General features: G+C 39.4%; 1 protein-coding gene across 1 annotated transcript; it reads left to right on the top strand.

Moving 5' to 3' along the window:
• The first annotated feature begins 2985 nt into the window (after positions 1-2985).
• Positions 2986-7815, top strand: LOC138875137 (uncharacterized mitochondrial protein AtMg00860-like). Its single transcript, XM_070153959.1, has 3 exons — positions 2986-3061; positions 6829-7364; positions 7696-7815. The coding sequence occupies exons 1-3, from the start codon at positions 2986-2988 to the stop codon at positions 7813-7815; spliced, it is 732 nt and encodes a 243-aa protein (XP_070010060.1).
• Positions 7816-16687: the final 8872 nt, after the last annotated feature.

Genomic DNA, 16687 nt, shown 5'->3' with positions numbered 1-16687 from the left:
ATAATAACTGCCCATTACCAAACTTGGTACTGGTAAATAGCCTCATATCGACTAGAACTTTGTTCCAAACCTTCCCAACACTGATAATGATGTAAGAACATATGATACTCATAACTACTCACTTGACCAACAAGCCACGCCAAATGCCACTTGGGCACATACATCGCAATCCAAACCTAACAAGCATAACTCTAATACGACTGAGTATGGAAAGAGAAACACACGAGAGAACTATAAAATAAGTCCAACGGGTAAAACTCTCTATCGGTACCATACTATGGATCCAATCCACAAGGAAGAAACAATACACATGCAACCACCACAACGATTCTTACCCTAACATAACCCCACCATATCACATAGCCAAACCAAACACTCCTATCCACAAAGGATACAAGGTTATCATCCTCCACTCGAAATCACAAGTAAGATAAACATCCCGAGAACTAAAAACCTTCTACTAACTCAATCCATAAAAACCCATAACACATAACAGACTTCCCATACCTATAGAGCATCCAAATCACAAGTCGAGGCCAAACTATCCAGAAATAACATCAAAACCTGTTGTATTAACTAACAAAAAATCCACCCAAGTTAATCAAACTAGAATGATAGACACATGCTATCACAACAGAATCCCCCAACTGGCATGAACACATAAATAGGGTACAAGAATCACAAAATACATCCATATATGAAGCAAGGTAAGGTGAATCTTACCAGTAAATAGGATCGGATCGAAATAAAATTGATGCATCTCTATAACAAATCGAAACCATCCTGTGGTGACATCATCTGGTGCAGCATCCTCAGACCTACCACGAAAAGCATAACAGTTGGCCTAGCCTCCCCCTCTAGGATGCCTTCTACCCGTCTGTCCCACACCTTCTGTTGGTTGTATGGGTGTAGAGGCAACTGGAGTGGAACACATAGATTGAGTAACCCGATGTGGTACACACGCCCAAAGTCTGGGATAATCCCTCACCATTTGTCCACTGACGTGGCTATGGAAACTGTTTGGAATGGGTACTTTAGGACCCATGGATATCTGAAGCACCACGTGAAACCTGAAGTGTTCACTAAACTAGTTGACCCACAAAACTTCTACCATGATGCGCTTGGCCTCCAAAATAGGAGTCAGTAGATCCTCCCGATCCACGAGGCTTCTTAGCCTTCCTATCTTCCATATCTAGACCACGGATGCGCTCCATCCTCATGGCGATCTCCACAATCTACTGAAATGAAGTATCGGTCTCCAACTCCCATTTCATACTGGATCTAAGACCATAACTAAGCCCCTCGATAAATCTATAGTCTCACTCTCTGACTGAAGAAACAAACGCAGGTGCATGACGGGACAACTCGATGAACTTGATGGCATACTCTGACACTATCATAGTGCCCTGATACAGTTGCTCAAACTTTGTGAGGCACACATCCCAGAGGGTCTATGAGATGAACTCCCTCAAAAAAATATCTAAAAACTTAGCCAAGTGAGTGGCGCTGCACCAACTGCCTATGGCCTCCTCATAAGCCTGCCACCACCTATATGGCACCCCTGATAGCTAAAATGTAGTAAAGGCTACTCTGTTCACCTCCACAATACCCATGGTGCAGAGAATATGGTGGCACTTGTCTAGAAAACCCTGTGCATCCTCAATAACTCTACCTCTAAATGTAGGAGGGTCATACTTCTTGAACCTCTCAAGTTTCCTCTAATCCTCCTATGATGCCTCTGGCCTGACCTCAGAATGAGCCACAATAACAGGTTGTACCGGCATAGCAACCTGAACCTGATCAACATAAGCCCGCTGCTCTAGAGTATGAGCGGTGGGAGTTTGAGCTCCTCCCCTAGTCTGTGAAGTAGCTGGCCCAACTAGGATAAATCCCGCCTAAGCCAATGTACCAAACATGCTCAAGAATTGAGCTAAAGTCTTCTATAGTCTAGGGGTAGAAACAGGCTCCTCCGGTGCCTGTCCCCCAACTGGAGCTACTGGTGGCTCCTCACCTACTACTCTAGCTGGTGCTCTAGCTGTATCACGTGCTCCTCCTCGGCCTCGGCCCTATCCTCTACCCCGACCACTAGCAACACTAGCTTTGGAGGTAGAATCATCAGTAACTATCGCTCGTGTCTTCACCATTTGTGTTACATCTCGCATTTTCGTACGTTAAAAGTTTCGTCTTCGGTTAATTGACATAGACTCGGGGATAAGAAATCTTGAGGTTAACATATTTACACTATTTATAACAAGCGATAAATAAGTGTCAAGAAGGATAAAGGGTACACGAATTAAAGAAAATAAGTTTGGTTGAAAATGGCCAATTTGGGATAAAACACTGGTCGGGCGATACTACCCAATAATTATGGACTAGTACCATACAGGGTACCATATGGCCGTGATAATATGATATATATATATATATATATATATATATATATATATATATATATATATATATATATATATATGTGTGTGTGTGTGTGTGTGTGTGTGTGTATATAGTATATTAAAAATGAGTAGTATTTTTAAGTAATTTGAGATAATTTTTAAACTACGCAGGTAATTGATTAATTACCAGGTAATAGGACATTACCCAGTTAACTAATACGTGGATAAAAATTTATAAATTATTCCCCCAACACGTGGCAAGAAGCCACAAAATCAAGAAGTGACTAAGTAGTCACTTATGCCTAGATGGCAACCTAGGCTTAAGAAGGGATGGATGATTATCCATAACAAGACATGTACAAGTCTTGTTATAATTCAACATGTAACAAATGATAAGAACAAAAACATAATATTACTCATTCCAAAAGAAAGCAAGAAGTCTTCATTTCATTAGTTTGAAAGGTTGGAGATCAAAAGCTAATTTTTATTAAGGGAACGTTAGAAGCAGAAGCTAAATAACTCACAGTGATCTTCTTTAAAACGTTAGTAACAGCAGCAAATTTTCCAACGAGAATTTGTTAGAATAGTGGCAATGTGGAATTTTACAGTTCTAGAACAGTATGTTGCAATCTTCGCCAAGAATATTATATGGAGTATTCCTACTCCAGGTATGTTAAGGTCATCACTTCTTTCTTTTGACATGGTCCGAATTATAATGAAGAAACGAGCAAACGCACAGTTTCCATAAATTACTCTATTCATAGAAATACTAGGGGTGTCTATATTCTTGCTTCCCCATGTGAATTATTATAATCTTCTATTCATGGGTCTCAGAATAATACGCAGTTGAAAAAGTTTATCTAGAAGGAATATTGAGATTTTTATGTATTTTTAATGCATTTCATCCATTTATACATGTGCATTGACCCATGACCAGATGGTGTTATATACACGTATATATGTAAATATATGTATATGGGCTATGGGAAAAGGTTACGGCGTTATATACGCACCACCACCTGATTAGTTGGTAAATGTTGATGATGTTGCCTATAGTGGCCGAGATGATATGGTGGGATGCCCTCAGTGGCTTGATGATATTATGTACATCGATACCTATGCATGACACGACATTTATACGCATATGCATGACATTGTAAATATTTCAGAATTTATAAAGTTATTCATATTTAAGGATGTGTTTCTTTATTCCAAGTTTCACCTATGTCTTTTACGTACTAATTTTCATGCTTTACATACTCAGTACATTTTTCGTACTGACGCCCTATTTCACGGGGCCTGCATTTCATGCCCGCAGGTGCAGGTAGGCAAGCTGACGGCCCCCCTTCTTAGGATCCCTGATCAGCGAGATTTGGCATGCTCTACTTGATCCAGAGTTGCTTTTGAGTTTGGTACGATACGTTTGTATAAATATATAAATATATATATAGGTATGACGTGGATCAATCCCGTCTTTGTACAGTTATGTTTCTATTAGAGGTATGTAGACAGTATGTCTAGTTGGGTTGTATGTGGACTTGTCCGCTTTCAGTTTTGGATGTATAGTTGTCTATAGCAGCCTTGCCGAATCGCCCAATGTATTCTGCATGTATATGTACATATGCCTTGTTGGTAGGTTTCCTTCATGTATGTTATTTTCATAATTCAGTAGATGTTATTCAGGTCCATATCTTAGATGCATGCTTAGGGGTGTTTGATAGGTAGGACTATGGCACCCGTCACGGCCCATCGGTTTGGGTTGTGACAAAAGTGGTATCAGAGCAGTTTTGTCCTAGGGTTGTCTACAGACCGTGTCTAGTGGAGTCTTTTTATGGGTGTGTTGTGCGCCACACTTATAGACATGAGGCTATAGGACATATAGGATGTTATCCTCTTTTTTTATCTCAGATCGTGCGATAAAAGAATTCATATTCCTAATGATATGTTATATTTTCTGTGATACCTCCAAAGAGTACGACCGCCCAGAAGGGAAAGTCCGTGGCTGGTGAGACTACTAGTCGAGCACCACGAATTACCAGGGCTCGGGGAGAGTCTCATAGTGAGGTTCCATCTCAGAATTCACATATCCCGTCCTTTCCAGAAGAGCTCCAAGGGGCACCAGCTCCAGCGCCCGCCCCTGTACATTCAGCACCTCAGCCGGATGCCCAGGGTCAGGAGATGAGAGATGTTATTCAACTACTAACCCTCTTAGTAGTCGTGTAGGCTCGGCGTCAGGAAATAGGTATTGGTCATGCAGATAGGTCTGCCAGTGCAAGTGTTCATGACTTCATTAATTTAGACCCTTCGGTATTCACTGGGGCAGATCTGAATGAGGACCCTCATGTATTTATTGATAGAGTGTAGAGGACGTTACGGGTAATGAAGGCCACTGCGACTGAGTCAGTTGAGCTAGCTACCTATAGACTCCGAGATGTTGCACTTAATTGGTACTAGTCTTGGGAATTGTCCAGAGGTGAGGATGCCCTTCCAGCAGTGTGGCAGGAGTTTACAGAAGCTTTTTTTCGTCATTATCTGCCACCAGAGCTTAGGCGGGCCAGAGTTGATAGGTTTTTGACCCTTCGACAAGGTAACATGAGTTTTCGGGAGTACAGTCTTTAGTTTGATTCGTTGGCTAGGTATGCTCCCACTATTGTATCTAAGATGGAGGATCGGGTTCACCGGTTCGTAATAGGATTAGAGCCTCACTTGCTTAACGATTGTATATCGGTCTCACTTTAGCCAGACATGGATATTTCCCGTATTCAGGCATACGCTCAGGGTGTAGAGGAGCGTAAACAAAAAGAGAGGGCCGATCGTAAGTATTATAGGGCCTAGAATAAGAGAGCGAGGTCTTCGGGTCCTTTTAGTGAGTTTCAAGGTGGTTAGAGGCAACAGTACCCGAGGAATCCAGGCTAGCCATCAGCTAGAGCACCCCCTTAGTTTGGCGGTAAGAGATTTGATCGTTCCTCATATTCAGGGTCTGGTCAGAATTTTAGGGCCTCAGGTTTACAATATAGGGGTAAGTCAAATCAGATGAGGCTGCCCTTGCCACGATGTACTCAACATGGTAAGCAGCATACCGAGCAGTGTCGTATGAGATTAGGTGTTTGTTATACTTGTGGTTATTCGGGCCACGTTATGGGGGATTTTCCGATGATAGGTGATGCAAGCATAGCTCAGCCAGCAGGATCTATAGTTGGTTCATCATCATCAGTATACCCCCCCCCCGGGCAAGGTCCACAAGCACCAATGAGTCATGGTAGAGGCAGAGGAAGGACATCTAGCCCGAGCAGCCCTTAGAATCGCATTTAAGCATTAGCAGGATGACAGGACCAGGAGTCATCGCCGAATGTTGTTACAGGTATATTATCAATCTCCTCATATGATGTATATGCACTGATTGATCCAAGTTCCACCTTATCATATGTTACTCAGTTGGTTGATAGTAAGTTTGAAATAAAACCTGAATTGGTTAAACCTTTTGAGGTGTCTACACTTGTTGGGGACTCAGTTATAGCTAAGCAAGAATATAGTGGTTTTATATTAGTAGTTCCTGGTCGATCTACCGTAGCATACCTAATTGAGTTAGATATGGTAGAATTTGATGTTATAATGGGCATGGATTGGTTGACTTCTTGTCATGCCAACGTTGATTGTAGATCAAAGATAGTCCAATTTCAATTTCCAGGGGAGCCTATTTTAGAGTGGAAAGGTAATACGGCATCGCCGAGAGGAAGATTCATTTCCTATCTAAAGGCAAGGAAGATGATCAGAAAGGGTTGTATATATTACTTAGTTCAGGTTCAGGACGTGGAAGTGGAGTCACCAACCATTCAGTCCATCCCAGTGGTTAATGAGTTTCCTGATATTTTTCCCAATGAACTTTCGCGTCTTCCGCCAGAGCGAGAAATTGAGTTTGCCATTGACCTACTACCAGATACCCATCCAATATCTATTCCTCCCTATAGAATGGCCCACGCAGAGCTGAAAGAGTTAAAGGAACAGCTAAGGGACTTGCTTGAAAAAGGCTTTATCAGACCTAGTACATCACCGTGGGGAGCACCTGTGTTATTTTTTAGGAAGAAAGATGGTTCCTTACGGATGTGTATTGATTATAGATAGTTGAATAAAGTAACGATCAAGAATACGTACCCGCTCCCGAGGATTGACGATTTATTTAGTCAGTTGCAAGGTGCCAAGTGTTTTTCAAAAATAGACTTGAGGTCCAGGTACCATTATGTAAGGGTTAAGGATGAAGATATTCCGAAGACAGCATTCAGGACCAGATATGGGCACTTTGAGTTTCGTGTTATGTCGTTCGGTTTGAACAATGCACCAGCAGTATTCATGGATTTGATGAACCGTGTGTTCAGACCCTTTTTAGATCTGTTCGTAATTGTATTTATTGATGATATATTGGTGTATTCTCGTTCAGAGGCTGAACATGCAGATCATTTGCGTATTGTGCTCAGAACTCTACAAAAAGGGAAGTTGTATGCAAAATTCTCTAAATGTGAATTCTGGTTAAACTCTGTAGCTTTCCTTGGACATGTCCTTTCAGTTGAAGGCATCCGGGTGGATACACAAAATATTAAAGAAGTAAAGACTTGGCCTAGACCCACAACGCCGACAGAGGTTCGTAGCATTCTTGGTTTGGCAGGTTATTACAGGAGATCTATGAAAGGATTTTCTTCCCTTTCGGCACCTTTAACAAAGTTGACTCAAAAGGGAGCAAAGTTTCAATGGACTGACGCTTGCAAACGGAGTTTCCAGGCATTACAGGACAGATTAATGTTAGCATTGGTTCTAATGCTTCCAGAATGGACCGATGGTTACGTTATCTATTGTGACATTTCAGGCATTGGGTTGGGTTGTGTGTGGATGCAACATAGTAAGGTTGTGGCTTATGCTTTTAGACAACTAAGAAAGCACGAGACGAACTATCTGACCCACAATTTAGAGTTAGATGTGGTGATTCATGCACGAAAGATATGGATGCACTACTTGTATGGCATTCATGTTGATATCTATATGGATCATAAGAGCATCCAGTACATCTTCAAGCAAAAGGAATTGAATCTACGTCAAAGGAGATGGTTGGAACTACTTAAAGGACTATGACATTGATATTTTATACCATCCGGGGAAGGCGAACGTAGTAGCCGACTCCCACAGCCATAGATCTATGGGTAGCCTATCGTATTTATAGCCAGAAAAAAGGGGAATAGACCATGAGGTTCATCAACTAGCTAGTCTTGGAGTTTGGTTACTGAACTCAGGTGATATTGGAATTACTATTCAGGATATGGCAACATCCTCTTTAGTAACTGAAGTAAAGGAATTCCAGTACGAGGATCCTCTGCTAGTTCCTTATAGGGATACCACTCTTCAGAAGGAGAAGACACCATTTGAAATTACATAAGATGGAGTCCTCAGATATCATGGGCGATTATGTGTGTCTAATATTGTAGGGCTGCATCGGCAGGTTATGGGAGAAACTCACTATTCTCGTTATTTTGTCCATCCATGAGCGACAAAGATGTATCATGATATAAGGGAAGTGTATTGGTGGGACAGAATGAAAAAGGATATAGCAGAGTTTGTTGCTCAGTGTCCTAACTGTCAGCATGTTAAAAATGAGCATCAGAAACTCGGTGGGTTATTGCAAGCTATGGAGATTCCGACTTGGAAATGGGAAGTAATCAATATGGATTTCATCATAGGCTTACCTCGTACCCAGCGTAAGTTCGATTCGATATGGGTGATTATTGATAGGCTTATAAAGTCAGCCAATTTTATGTCCGTTAGAACTACATATTCCTCAGAGGATTATGCAAGGATTTATATTAAGGAGATAGTATGACTTCATGGTGTCCCTGTATCTATTATCTAGAATAGAAGAGCTCAATTTACAGCTAACTTCTGGAGGTCCTTCCAAAAAGGATTGGGGACTCAAGTAAGTCTTAGTACATCACTTCATCCCCAGACAAACGGACAGGCTGAGCGCACTATTCAGACACTGGAGGATATGTTACGAGCTTGTGTAATGGACTTCAAAGGTAGCTGGGCTTATCATCTGCCGCTTATTGAGTTCGCATATAATAATAGCTACCATTCCAGTATTCAGATGGCTCCATACGAAGCTCTTTACAAGCAGAAGTGTAGGTCACCTATAGGGTGGTTTGATGTTGGAGAATCTGGATTACATGGGCCAGAACTGGTTCAGCAAGCCATAAAAAAAGTAAAGTTTATCCAAGATCGACCTTTGACATCTTAGAGTCATCAGAAGTCATATTTTGACATGCGGCATCGATATTTGGAGTTCGGGGTGTCACGCCCCCTTTTTCCTTCACGAAATCGGGTTCATGACATTTTGGTATGGGATAACTCTTTCATTTTGGGAAAGGGGTTTGCAATTTTGGAGAGTCTCCACCTAACGATTTTAAGGTGCGTTAGGGCACCTATAGGGTTTATTTATAACTACATTTGGTAACCAGAGATAGGGTAAGGGCTTGAAATTATCCTAAGGGGAAGGTGTTAGGCACCCCTCAGGATCCACTAGTGTGGTTCCTGGCTAAACAGTTTTTGTGGATTTGTACAAGTAGCATATAAACAAGTATGGCTCAAATAGTAGGGGATTTAAGTTTAAGAACACAGATGTTTGAAAAAAGCAATTAATGAGAAGCAAGATTTTGTAAAGAACTACAAACTAAGCACGTTTATGAATGTAAAGAGGGGTGTACTAGGTTTGTTTATAATATGGATCACATCAATGCAATACACGATATGACACGCCTCAAAGAGGGGCTACACATGGTATTAACGCACCGGTCATCATATCCATATCTACCATTTCCCTCCCCGTAAAGTTAATTAAAGCGAGGGTTGGTCTCGAACCCTATTGCATGCTGTTACCCGTTTCTTCCTATTAGTCCCGGAGGAATTTGGGACTCATATCCTATAAGAAGGAGGTTCTAGGCAGACCCTCAGGTTTAAAGGCAAAATACTAAGGCGACATACAATAACAAGTAGGACTTCAATTAAGGGTTGCATGAAAGACAACAAAAGGCTCAAGTATAACTCCACAGATAATGCACATAGACAGCATGACTCATACATAGATAATGTCTGAATTCAGAATTCTAAAGCATAGTATCTAAGTGATTTCAGTAGAATTAGATTTATTACATGACTCAGAAAAGAAGTCTGAATCAGGCTTGCCTACTGATTTTAACATGCTGACAGTTAAACAAAGGCAGTTCTGGTTTTATTTAAGATATTACCTGAGGCTTGCCTAAGCGTAATATGTAGCAATTACTTAGAATTATTAAAACAATTTGGAGATGGTTTTTACCTAAGAGCATGTTTTTCTAGTTGATACGAATGCGGAGATTATTACCAATTTTATTCAGAAAACATCACAATGTGAGATCATTTTATTACGTTTTCATGAATTAGTAATTAACTAGGCATCTTAATGCAAATAGGATCCAAGAACATGATATCTAATATACACATGCAAATGGCAGGATTGTAAAAAACAGAATCCCTAAGCCATGATTTCTAAATGCACTCAAGAATTGCAAACTTATTGAAGTAAGACTTCTGAAAGTACAAGAGTAACAGCTTTTATGCCAATGTTGTTATTGTCCTAGGAGTAGGATTTCTAAGTGATAGACGTAAAACATGGATTAGTAACGGATAAGAAGCTGAAGCAGGAAACATAGAACCTAAGAGCATGATTTTTAATGTATGTATGAACCCTAAGCATGATTTCTATTGCGCAATTAGGAATATAAGTCTAACAACATGTTTTCTACCCCTTAACAACTATAGCAGTATATTTACCCCATCCCTTTTCACTAGCCACCCCTATACTTGTTTACAAATTATTACAGACTATGTGAATGAATTACACAAGTAGAAGTGAAAAATAAGAAGTTACACTATAGGAAGCCTGATTAGAACTTCCTCCCTGAGTTATGTAATCAATCACCCCAAATGCCAAGATGGTTCCATAGTCTTTCCCATATCCGGGTGTGTCAGAGTTCCCTAAGGACCTCAAAGGATCCCGGGCAGTGCTCACACCCAGATTTCATAACCAAGATAGAGTAAGTGCAATGTGGAAAGGCCAGCTTTTATGTGTCCAAGTTTAGAGGGAGCTCGAGGGTCCCAAGGCAAGGCTCACACAAAAGGGACAGAACCTAGTAGTCTATGAGTATAGTGGGAGTGCTTGACATATATTTAAAAGAAGGTTGAATTAGAAAACAGTTTTGAAACAACATGTTTGAAATAAGTTTGCAAAACAGTAGAATAGTTTTGAAAAGGAGATGGGAATAGGAGCAACAATAACTTAGAACAAGCCAGCACACACACAAAACAAGTTCAAAGAATAGTACAGTTTCAGAAGTTACAAACAGGGAAGTAGGGGTTGGGGACACAGAGGGCCCAAATCAGAAACATATAAACATGGCTGAGAAGAGATGCATATAGACCAGCAAGTGCAAAGAACAAGTAGGGACTGATTGGCCTTTAGAACACAAACATACTTCAGAGAGTTAACAAAGGAATCATGCTTAGAATTGTAATAAGACATAGGGATAGGGTATGGGAGTAGTCATGCAGAGGTATAATTAGTCATGACTTAGTGTTAATCAAGTACACTGCGGGACATACTAGTTGAGAGACATAAACAGGAACTCAAATAGACATGTTGATAACATTTGAACAAGAAGCATGTTGAGTAAAGCAGTGAACAAGAAGTGCAATTAAACAACATGAGTCATTAGGTCAGTGCAGAAAGAGACAGGGATTGACAAACAATGGAGCACATATTCAGAATGGAACTAGGAACATACCAGTTAAGAAAGCAAAGTGCATAAAAGTAAAGCAAGTAGAGTTCCACAGTCTAGCTTTGGCTTTCAGCCGGCTAGACAAGCAGTAGCACAAGTAGTAGAGAAAGAAAAGAGAGTTTGAGTGTGTATGTGTGTGTTCTAAACTAATTGTTCGTGTCTTATGCTAAAGAGAGGGTAGAGTATTTATAGTTTGAGAACAGGCAAGAAAATAAGGTAATAATTACTGACTTAGCATAATTATAGAAATAATACGAATCAGAATCAATTAAAGACCCGGACTCCCTTCAATTAGGGAGTCATAGTTCAAACGATTGTATCAAGTAGGAAAAGAACTGATTTTATCATAATAGGAGTAGTAAAAGCATTAAGTACGGAATATTTTCAAAGTAAGGAAAGTATACTAACAGCATATTGTGCACATAAATAAGGTAGAGCACAATTTTAATTCTGAAAGTCAGTTCAAAGAATCACGGATGAGATGGAAAATCACGGGGAATCGGCACTAACTAAGGAAAGTATCACAAAAAAATAAGGAAGCAATTTCGAAAAATCAGTAAAGAATTACAAGGAAAATACACAAAATCACAGATGTAGGTTTAAGGAGATTACGCAAAATCAACATAAAATATGTGAACAATCAATAAAACAAATAGTCGGACAAATTAGAGCAGGAAGCACAACAGCATATATAACACACATGAAACCTAGAATGTTCATGATAGTCATGCAATCAGATCGCAAACAGACTCAAACTTCAAATCGAACCCAGAAGTGTTAGGGTTTCTTGACAAAAATGAATCGAGAAAAAAGGAATGACTCGGGTGATGTTTAAACATGCTAAAAATCAAAGTAATTGCTAAAATCATAATATAGCTAGGTTTTTTCAGAAAATAGTAGAGATGAGGAAGAAATTGGTTAAAAACTCATGGATACACCTAGATCTAAGACAGATCTAAAGAAAAGATGAAAAATCTCAAGAGTTAGGGTTTTAGAGAACCCAGAGAAGATGAGAAAACCTTAGAACATTGTCGGTTTTAGCCGGAAAAGTCATGGATCCTACTCGAACAGCCATGGGAGGCCAGGAAATTGCATGAAAGACCATGGATAAAAGTTGAACCGAATCTGTAATAGATCTCTTCGAGATCCTTTCATGAAATCACAAAAACAAGCAACCAGGATACGTAGGAGACAAGTATATGTCTCGAATAGCCATGGGAATCCATGGATTGAGTGAGGATCGAAAGGATTAGGGCTGGTTTGGGTGGTGGCAGCTAGGGTTAGGTTTAGGTCTCAGAGAGAATTGGGGAGTAAAGGGATTCAAAGGCAGCTCAAATGAAAAATGGTGTAGGGTTTTGGGGGGTCATTGGGTTAAAAAAGGTTTGAAACAATGTGGACCGTTGATCTTGGAGATCAACGGTGGAGATTAGAGAGGGTAGGTGGGATTCCGGGTTTGGGCATGGGTAAAAATGGTGTGGGTTGGGTTTTAATTGAAATTGGGCTGGGAATTGGGGTCCTGACATGGGCTACAATTGAAAGTCAATTTGGCTATATTTTAAATAACTACTTTTTCCCTATTTGATTTATAAAAATAGTAAATAGTTTCTGAAAAATAATTTAAAGTGCTAAAATAATTTATAATACATAATTAACAATTTAAAAATACAGGATCTAATTTTATGCGTATAAAACATAATTAAATCTTAAAGGAGCTAATATTGCAATTATGCAATTTAGCTTTAAAAATACTAAATGCAATTATAAAAATATGTTAAAATTACCTTAGCCATATTTTGGCATAAATATAGAAATCCAATAGATGAATTATCAAAACAATAATTTTGGAAATAATTATTGGGGATTTATGGATAAAAAGAGAGAAAATAAATCAATTTAAATCTTTACAATTATGGAAAAAAATGATAAAACCCATGTACATGCTTATATATGCATATATATGCTATTTTAAAGGTATACTGCTTCTTGAAAAATATATAGAGAAAAATTGGGTATCAACAGCTGCCCATCTTTACCCGAAAAGAATGAAAGAGTTTCCGAGTAAAGAAATGATGGCCAATTTTGACCGAGCAAAACGGTTCGAAGAGGTTAGGTGTCACGGACCGAATTTTCCATCCTCGAGAGACGTGATGGCGCCTACTGGTGAAAGCTAGGCAAGCCAAGTTAATCTAATTACTTAACCTTTTCCAGTTTTAAACCATTATCAGTGATGAGTAGATATAATGCAAATAGCCAAAATAATTAAGCAAAATATGAAATCTGATAATTTATCTTAATACAAATTGCGAAAGTCTAAATACAACTCTACCCAGAATATGGTGTCACAGTTTTACAAACAGTCTACGAATACTACATACAAAGTCTGAAAGATAAAAGATACACTGTTTCTGAAATAAGTAAAGGAAACAGGATAAAGGAAAGATAGGAGGTGATACCAAGGCCCGCGGACGCCTACAGGACTACCTCGGGTCGCCTGTTGGACTGAAGGCAGCAACCTCATTGCGGTCCGAAGTCTACAACACTGGAATCTGCACAAAAAAGTGCAGAGTGTAGTATCAACACAACCGACCCCATGTGCTGGTAAGTGTCTAGCCTAACCTCGGCGAAGTAGCGATGAATCTAGGACTAGACTACCAAATAAACCTGTGCAGTTAAATCATATACATCGGAAATATAAAAGCATGTAATTACAGTTAAAATTTGGGCAGGGAAAACATGCTTCGGGGAATAACAGATAACAACAAAATATCAAGAGAATATAAAGAAACCAAAATCCAATTACTAATAAGGATAAGGAATACAAATGCAGAATTCACTTTCATTTCACATCTTGTTGAAGGCGTGCAACCCGCTCCCATTTCACATATCTTGTTACAGGCGTGCAACCCACTCCCATTTCACATATTTTGTTGCAGGCGTGCTGTAAAGCCCCAAAAAATTTTGCTAAGTAATCTAAGATTTCGTGGTGCCAAGATAGGCTAATTATTTTATCTTGTGTGCAAGTGTGGGTTCATGATATAATGGATATCAATTGGATAAGTTAATAAGTGTACAAGTCATATTATAAGTGGTTTGGGGTCTAAGGAGAGGCCTAAGTCTAAGCCAAGTTGGAAAATTACCAAATAGACTAAAGTTGTAAATGAGTACGCATATGACCTCACTTTGGACAAGTATATATCTATTTATATAAGGTTTTGTGCTGTGCACAACCTATCAAATTATATCTCTTTGAGTCTAGTTTCCAACACATCAAATCATTCGTCATTTAGAGGTGTATATAGAAATTTATGACCATTTTACCGGACCTGTGTCAGACTCACGACCGCGGGAAAACTGGGTGTTTCTGCCTCCGAGCACGGCAAACCGCGGTAAGACCGCGACCACTGCGTCCCGGCGTGGTTTGACCGCGGCCGCGCGCCCAACAGCCCTATAAATACCCCAAGACCGGGTATGGAGCGTCCCTAAGTCATTTTTTTGTGCTAGGGCTTGTTATATCAAGGGGAATCCGTCCCATACTTCCCTCCTATGATCCAAGGTAATGTTTTTGGAGTATTTTGAGTTGATTACTACTCCTAAACACTTATATTAACAAGGATTAATCTTAAAAATCCATAGATTCCCATTCAAATCCCTAAATTGATCAAGAACTCTACAAGCGGGGATTCTCAAAATTCTTACTACAAGAGGTATGTCTATCATCTCTAACTACTCTATGGTGATTATTTATGTATGATATATACATTATAACTCATGGGATGGTGGTTGGAAGCCATAGGTGCCTAACCTAGGTTGTTTTGGTGTTGTAGAGATTGTGAGATGGGTTATTGGGGTATGATTCTTGGGTGTAATAGTATTATGTATACATGCATGTACGAATTACGTTTGTGGGAAGATTGTTGAACATAAGTAAGTAAAGATAGGGTTGGGGAATAAAGGAAACCTTGTAAATGAGATTTGAAATCAAGATGCTAAACTAGTATTTGATAAAATGCTCAAATGAGCTGAAACCATGAATACCTTCCTAAATTGTGTTCAATTTTGTTATGTCTCAAGTAGATTGGGATTGCTAGAATTTCCAGAACATCGTAGTAATTTAAGAAAAGCTTAAACGAGGTATGTATGGCTAAAACCCCCTTTTATTAGAAATTTAGCTCTGTTGGCGTTTACGAAAGTGTGGTAAGATTTGAATTGGTTAGTGTATTGATTGTTATTGCGTATTAATTAATTTGCAATTAACTACACATATACGTGAAGGATGTGCCTCAATGTGAGTAATGTACCATTCTTTATAATTAGAGAAGTATGAACAATACAATTATGTGCTGAAATGCTTAGGCTATAAGCCAAGATAGAAACTGAGAATTATTCATGTTAGCTATGTGCCCACTTACCTGTACTGCAACTTGAATTACTTTTGTATATGCCTATGATCACACCTGCAAGATGAATATTGAAAATAGAAAACGATGTGATAATGGTGGCCCTGAGTGCCAAGGAATTTATATGATATATATATGAAATAAAGATTCAGATGTGTTGACTAATGAGAAGGGAACAATGCCTAGATAAGGCGGCCTAGCCGATCGGGTCGTGGTCGGACACCATGCCGCACACATGGTGGTAATGTGCTGATATTGAATTCCGGATAAGGAAAATGAAATAGTGATTGAGATATATGCCTCCAATGAGGCAACCTAGCCAGGCGAGTCGTGATCGGACTCCGCTCAAGATAGCGGTGGTATTGAGAACAGTGATGAAGATATGAAAGAAATGCCCCAAACTAAGTTTTAGAAATTATATGAATGATTGAATGAATTGCATATTTGATTTACTCATGTGATTTACTTGTACTTGCTTGATAGTTCTTTCTAGTAAAATTGTATTTAGTTATACATACTAGTGCTATTCGATGGCACTAACGTCCCTTTTGCCAGGGGTGCTACATTTTTTTTGAATATAGGTGGCTCCATTGCGGATAGTGTCGATCACGCATAGCGAAGTACCTTCTTCTCAAAGTCTTGGTGAGCCCTTTTCTCCTTCAAGGGGTTATATTGTACATCTTCTTATTTTGGACTTTCACTTTTGAGGTATAGCCGGGGCCTTGTTGTCGGCATTCTTACTACGTCTTTTGTATCCTTAGAGGCTCCGTAGATGTTTGTGTGGGTTATGTATGGGTATTGGATAGGTCAATGGACCATGTTTTAACTTTGTACTCTTGCTTTCTTCTATACTATAACTTGTATGGAACCTTGGAAGTTTAACCACGTTTTAAATATTGTGATATAAAATGAACTAAGATGTTAAATGTACTATCTTTCCTAGTTTAAATAAAGGTAAGCATGGCTTCCTTATTCCTATCGAGTTGGGTAGATAGCGGTTGATAAGGCTTGCTTAGTTGGGTTCACTCGATCGAGCGCCGGTCGC

The sequence above is a fragment of the Nicotiana sylvestris genome, chromosome 8, assembly GCF_000393655.2.
Source record: "Nicotiana sylvestris chromosome 8, ASM39365v2, whole genome shotgun sequence".
Lineage (NCBI taxonomy): Eukaryota > Viridiplantae > Streptophyta > Magnoliopsida > Solanales > Solanaceae > Nicotiana > Nicotiana sylvestris.
The sequence above is the reverse complement of the archived record's forward strand: the minus strand, read 5'-3'. Positions and strand labels throughout refer to the sequence as shown.

Coding starts and splice junctions, on each gene's coding strand:
- LOC138875137 (XM_070153959.1), top strand. CDS start 2,986: ATGTGGAATTTTACAGTTCTAGAACAGTATGTTGCAATCTTCGCCAAG. Junction 3,062..6,828: donor ATGGAGTATTCCTACTCCAG/GTATGTTAAGGT, acceptor ATTCTCGTTCAG/AGGCTGAACATGCAGATCAT. Junction 7,365..7,695: donor ACAATTTAGAGTTAGATGTG/GTGATTCATGCA, acceptor ATTACTATTCAG/GATATGGCAACATCCTCTTT.